The sequence below is a fragment of the Nymphaea colorata genome, chromosome 6 (assembly GCF_008831285.2).
Source record: "Nymphaea colorata isolate Beijing-Zhang1983 chromosome 6, ASM883128v2, whole genome shotgun sequence".
Lineage (NCBI taxonomy): Eukaryota > Viridiplantae > Streptophyta > Magnoliopsida > Nymphaeales > Nymphaeaceae > Nymphaea > Nymphaea colorata.
This window is the reverse complement of record NC_045143.1, coordinates 771,415-777,414: the sequence shown is the minus strand read 5'-3', so window position 1 is coordinate 777,414 and position 6,000 is coordinate 771,415. Positions and strand designations below refer to the sequence as shown.

The 6,000-nt window shown below is 41.8% G+C and overlaps 1 protein-coding gene across 1 annotated transcript; it reads left to right on the top strand.

Moving 5' to 3' along the window:
• The first annotated feature begins 3,275 nt into the window (after window positions 1-3,275).
• LOC116255586 (osmotin-like protein) lies at window positions 3,276-4,580 on the top strand. Its single transcript, XM_031631458.2, has one exon. It carries the CDS (start codon window positions 3,326-3,328, stop codon window positions 4,049-4,051), a length of 726 nt encoding a protein of 241 aa, XP_031487318.1. The 5' UTR covers window positions 3,276-3,325; the 3' UTR covers window positions 4,052-4,580.
• The last annotated feature ends 1,420 nt before the right edge of the window (window positions 4,581-6,000 follow it).

Sequence of the window (6,000 nt, the reverse complement as noted above, 5' to 3'; positions counted from 1 at the left end):
GAAACTCTTTTCCCCTGAAATTCTTTTCATGGGGTGCAGGTGCAAGACAAGAAAAGTCACAGTGGAACTCGTCCCCGTTCCCACCAAACGAAGTCGCAGGAAGAGGAGCGTGATAATTTGTCACGGATCGGTTAATTAAAATGGCGCCTTCCGTTCACGGGTGCCACTAACCAACCGTGTTCAATGTCCTTTTACTGTCCACTCCAACGGCTCTCTCTTCTCTCTTCTTATATATATATATATATATATATATATATATATATATATATATATATAGTCATAAGTATATTCATAAGAATATACTAGCCTTTATTAAAAGTGCTACAAATTATTTCTACACTATAAACTATTGCTAATACTCTTATCACGGCTTTTTAGATGGATTGTTCAATTTAGCCAATATTTTTTAATTTTATATACTTTTATGCGTTTATCTATAATTTTTGACATTTCCAGTTTATAGTGTGAACTTGAAAATACAAAATTTCAGTTGTCTCGCCTTAATGACAAAATGGCATGTATATTCCCGGTCTCTTTTGGTGAAGCTCAATTTTAGGCACGTGCCAAAAGTGCCCAAAAAGCGATGTTTATTTAATTTAAACTGATATTTACTGTGGTATTTTATTTAGTTTGCATTGACAAGAATAATTGCAGAAATCAAACCACTCAGAATTGATTATTAAAGCGTTTTTTAATGTAATCCAATCATATGGATATGATCTTATAAATGTTTTGATAAGAACCCTACTATACTTCTCTGTCAAACAAAAAAACGAAGGTCTCCTATGACTTCAAACTTTTAATGGTATAAAAATCAGTGTTGCCTTTAAAAACAACCGAGAGATATTCTATGCTGAATTAGTATCTACAAGCACATGTCAACATATTATATAAAATATTTTCTTATAAGGATTTAATAAGGCGTGGGGTATGTTGAATTAGTATTATAAGCACATCAAAATGTCAATATGTTATTTAAAATGTTTTCTTATAAGGATTTAAGAGGTATGAGGAATGAAGTTTCTCTCTCTCTCTCTCTCTCTTTATATATATATATATATATATAATAAAAAGAGTGCTTGGGCGCACGCGCCTGAGTGGAATAGAGAGAGAAAGGATGGAGTGGAATAGAGAGAGAAAGGGTGTCGGGGTCCCAGGGTCCTCACTGGCGCAAAAAGACAATTTCACGAGCTTCTTTGCCTCCTCGATTCGCACGCTCGCTTGTCTTCTTTTCTTTCAACTCGATGCTCCCAATCAACTGGCAAGCTAAAATAAATTAATGATACACAATCTATCAGTTAAGCAAACTCAAATTTAAACAAATTTTTTTCATTTAGTAAAACAGAAAATGAAAATGGCACAAGATTTATGGGAAGTTTGATTGCTCCAGATCTTAGATCAAAGGGTATAATTCAAATCTATAATATACAATCTCAAGTCAAAGAGAAAGGAAGAAAAAGTTGATATCGATATCTGTAGTCTGTAGAGGTTTACAGAAGTTAACAACTCTACAAGTAAGATCTGCACATCTTTCTACATAAGTTTTCAGATGAAACAAAATAGATTTAAGAACAACGAGACCTAAAATCCCACGTAAATAGTTCGTTTACGTTTTCTTTCCAATAAAAGTATATCATTTTTTTTAGAATACCTTTCAAGTCAATCCTTATCGAGAAGGAGAGCACTGTGTCTGTGCCCTGCCCTCTCTGTCTCCGCCTGCGCAAAAGGAGAGAGGATGCAGATCCGCCATTCTCTCTCCATCTCTTCTTTTTCTTCACGCCGAACGAGGACGGCATCAATGGAGGGCGTCAGGCCTGCACATGACTCTTCCCATCATCTTTTCCCAAACCAGTACTGGCTTTCCACTCTTCAGTAGAGAGGAAGGCTTTTCGCCTTTTGCCAGAGAGTGCTTCTAATCATATTTCTTGGGAAGGACCAGCAGTATATCCCAAAAAATTATGCTGAATTGCAGAATATTATACATGGAGAATTTTCATTTCCCATCTGTGTCTTTTTTCATTTGTACTTGTGATTTTTTTTCTCCTTTTCAGATCAAACTGGTCAAAATTTAAGCTTAGATAATGCGTGTTCCGCTTGCCAACCTTCATGGTGCATAGAAAAGTTGCACAGCACCAAGTTTCAGAACAATAAAAGTTGGCTGCGCGTAGAAAAGAGTTGGGCACCCTCCCAAATGGGTGTTTGATAGTCAGGAGAAAGAAATCTCAGGGTGCATTAGACAGGTGAAGTTTTTCTGCTGTATTACTTCAAACATTTTTCTTCCTTGCGGAAAAGGCAAATGCTTTCAACGTTCAACATTCGCTTCAGTCGCTACAGGGAAGTTCTAAGTAGTTAGCTCATCTTCAACTCTTTTTGCCTCTTCCTTCTTTGCATGGATGAAACTCTTGTGGGTACAGAAATAATTGTCTCACCATGAGACTTTTCTTGATTTTGAATAAAAACTTGCATCCACATCTGCGAATATCTGCCATACATTGCTAAGGTAATCCTTTTCATACCATGATGAATCAGTCCTGCAAAATTGTTAATGTATTTGGAAGTAAAGTTGCTTTAAGTGGCGTAACATAATTAGTCAAACAAGCGGTCACGGTAAAAAGGTGTGTTGTCGATTCAATTCCCATAGGTGCGCTGCTCTCATTAGTTGTGAACATGAAGAATAAAAGTCATACTCATCTCATGAATAAAAGTCATACTCATCTAGGTTTTAAGGCGGTTCAAAACCCTAAAATAAAAAGAATGAGAAAAGCTTTGGATGGATGATAGATTGACCTTCTACTCGCTTAAAATTGGACAGCCAAAGTAAGCATCTTATTCTCATGAATACAAGTAGCAAGAGCTTCTTCCACCTGTGCTGTGAATATGAAAACCAAGAATTAGATGGAATTAGATGCCTTGCGCCTTCCAACACAAGATTATTTGATAGTAATCTGCCTAACTTCTTTACAATATCATATTATATGTAAAATAAAGAATCTATCACATAGAGACACACACTTAAAAGCTAAATGGACGCGTCTTTTCCAAAGTGGCACAAAGCCCATAGGATGCCTCACTACCACGGCTCCAAACAAAGGTCAAGTTTTCGAAATTTTGGAAAATATAAATTATGGGGCCCGTTGAAATTTAAAATTTTCAAATATCAAAAGAAGGAAAAAAGTGGGACCCACTTTTGATTTTCTACTGGGCTCCACTAAGCACACTCATCCACCAACCCCTTCGCCTTCATCCGCTTCTCACTCTATAAATGCCCCATAGGACACCTTCTTCTTCCCACACTCAACGCCAACGGTCCTCCCGTTCACCAACAATGGCGACCCTTCGCTTCCTGTGCTTCCTTTCCGTTCTGGTCCTTTCTGGGGCATCTCCACTGGTTCTGACGGTGGTGAACAACTGCCCCTTCACGGTCTGGCCGGCCATCCAGCCGAACTCCGGCCACGACGTGCTGGAGCGCGGCGGCTTCGCCCTCGAGACCCTCCAGCACCGCACTTTCCACGTGCCCGACCGCCACTGGTCCGGCCGCATCTGGGGCCGCACAGGGTGCCACTACTCGCGCGGCGGGTTCTTCTGCGCCACCGGCGACTGCGGTGGCCGGATCGAGTGCGGAGGCGCCGGCGGAGCAGTCCCGGCGACGTTGGCGCAGTTCTCGCTCCACCACCCGAACACGGACCTGTCGTCCTATTCCGTGAGCCTGGTGGACGGGTTTAACCTGCCGATGACGGTGACGCCGCACGAGGGGAAGGGGGCGTGCCCGGTGGTGGGCTGCCGAGTGAACCTGTTGGAGACGTGCCCGCCGGCGCTGCGGGTGGCGCATGGGGGAAAGGTGGTAGGGTGCAAGAGCGGGTGCGAGGCGTTCGGGACGGACGAGCTGTGCTGCAGGGGGCACTTCAACAGCCCGGCGACGTGCAAGGCGTCGACGTACTCGGAGTTCTTCAAGCACAGTTGCCCGGCCACCTTCACCTACGCCCACGACAGCCCCTCCCTCACTCACCAGTGTGCCTCCCCAGTGGAGCTCAAGGTCATCTTCTGCCACTAGCCCCCCAATATGGAAGGAGCAGGACAGGGATGGGACGTGCACTTGCTCCGGTGTCGCATCAGTAGTCTTAAGGGTTTTACAAGTCTTCTTATCTCTCATCTCCTTTGCATTCTAGGGTTTTAGATCTCTCTCTGGTTTTCAGTGTCCAAAGCTGGTCTATGCTTGTCGTCTCTCTCTGTCTCTAGACTTGCTTGCAGTGGATATATTCTCTTTTCTGGGTTTATCCCTCTTTTTTTTTCTGGGTATGATCTCTCACTCTCTCTCTAGTCTTGCCATCTGGTTTGTGTTCGTGGTCTCTCTCTCTCTTTTATATGCTTCTTAGGGTTTCCAAAAGAACTTTTAGGAGGTTGGCAATAGCTGGTTATGTTGTTAGGCATTACTGGTTGTTCGCCTTTGTTATGTTCTTTGTGAGTTCTGTAGACGGGGTTTTCATCTTTTTTATGTGCATCACTCAGCAGGGAAGTGTAAAGATCGCAAGGGCGAAGGCAAAATTATGGCCTTTCTATTTGAAAAATAAATAGTTCTCACAGTCTCATGGCATTTTTGCTTTTAAACTTTGCGATTTGATGGTGAACGTGTTACTGTATCGAGTAACCTTGCAACTTATTAAGATCAAAACGAGCAAATCCAGTTCTTGGGTCGAACGAACAAAGCCAAACGTTTAAATTAAATCGTTGGAGCGATCTCTCGAGCTTTCTCAATCGAGTGGTGTGCCATTTTTTTGTAGTTCTTCCGTGTTATATATATAGGAACTTGAAGGAAGCCAACCAAAGACCTATCTGGCTTCTTTATTACTTGAGTTCTTCGGAAACATCTTTCTTACAGGTATCAGGCACTCTTTGTTGGCGGATTTTTCGATGCCATTTGAATCCAAACAACAGACTAGGAGGGGTGATCAAAATTACTTAAAGCATAAGGACACCCAAACAGCTTCTCAGTTTACAAATATCAAAACCATGCACCCAACAGCAGGTTATGATTTCGAAAAGGCCTTAAAGAGGGTGTTTGGTAACCGAAATAGTTTATTAGTTGTTCCATTTACTTACCCCAAAACATATTTATAAATTTAATGTTCCAAACGGACACGCATAGACGATGGCCCGAAGATGTACTGTAGCACTGAAATTTCCGGAATTGAACCAAACAGGGAATGAAAAGGATTTGCCGTTCGATCTTTCAGAGTTTCTCTAGCAACCGTTCTAAAGACACTCGACTGAGTTGGAGAACAAAGCCTTTTCGTCATTGAAACCTGAGAATCCTTTCCAATCTTAATTTGTGCAAACACAAGCACTGCTTGGCGAGAAATGCACAAAAATCGCACCTTCTTCATTCTAACTTCCAATGAAGATAAGATTGCAGACAAAACGAGTTCAACCAATACTCATCGAACCCAAGACACCTGGATCTGTCACTCTAGGTAAGCTCCCATTGCTTTGTCCGGGAAATCCAGAAGCTCTTTTCTCCAAAGTTGTCTCATATTCAAGGGCAGACCACCCTTTTTGTTTTCTGGACAAAAAGCTAATTTCTTGGAGCATCAACTACGATTTTCCTCGACCACATGAACTACAAATACAAATCCAACGATGATTGAACGCCGACAGGTAAGAGATAGACTGTTGCTTTTACCAGTTTATGGATATACGGTGGGGTGGGAATTCTAACTGCAAAGAATCGAGTCCAAGATAAGCCTCTGGCTGCTAAGCACCAACGGATGCCCGCCAATCAGCAGGTCTGATCGCGATGATCGAACTCTCAAACTCTCCAAGTCGAAACCTTCTAACGCCACAAGATCCTTACCACCAAAATATAGAAGAGCCCACAAGTAAAACTAAATGCATAACGTCAAGTATATTAGGGATTTGAATAATGTGCAAGTGGTTTGCATATCACTAAGTTAATGGAAAGAGGTTATCTGATATTTGGCGAAATATGAAGTCATAACTCATAAG

Coding starts and splice junctions, on each gene's coding strand:
- LOC116255586 (XM_031631458.2), top strand. CDS start 3,326: ATGGCGACCCTTCGCTTCCTGTGCTTCCTTTCCGTTCTGGTCCTTTCT.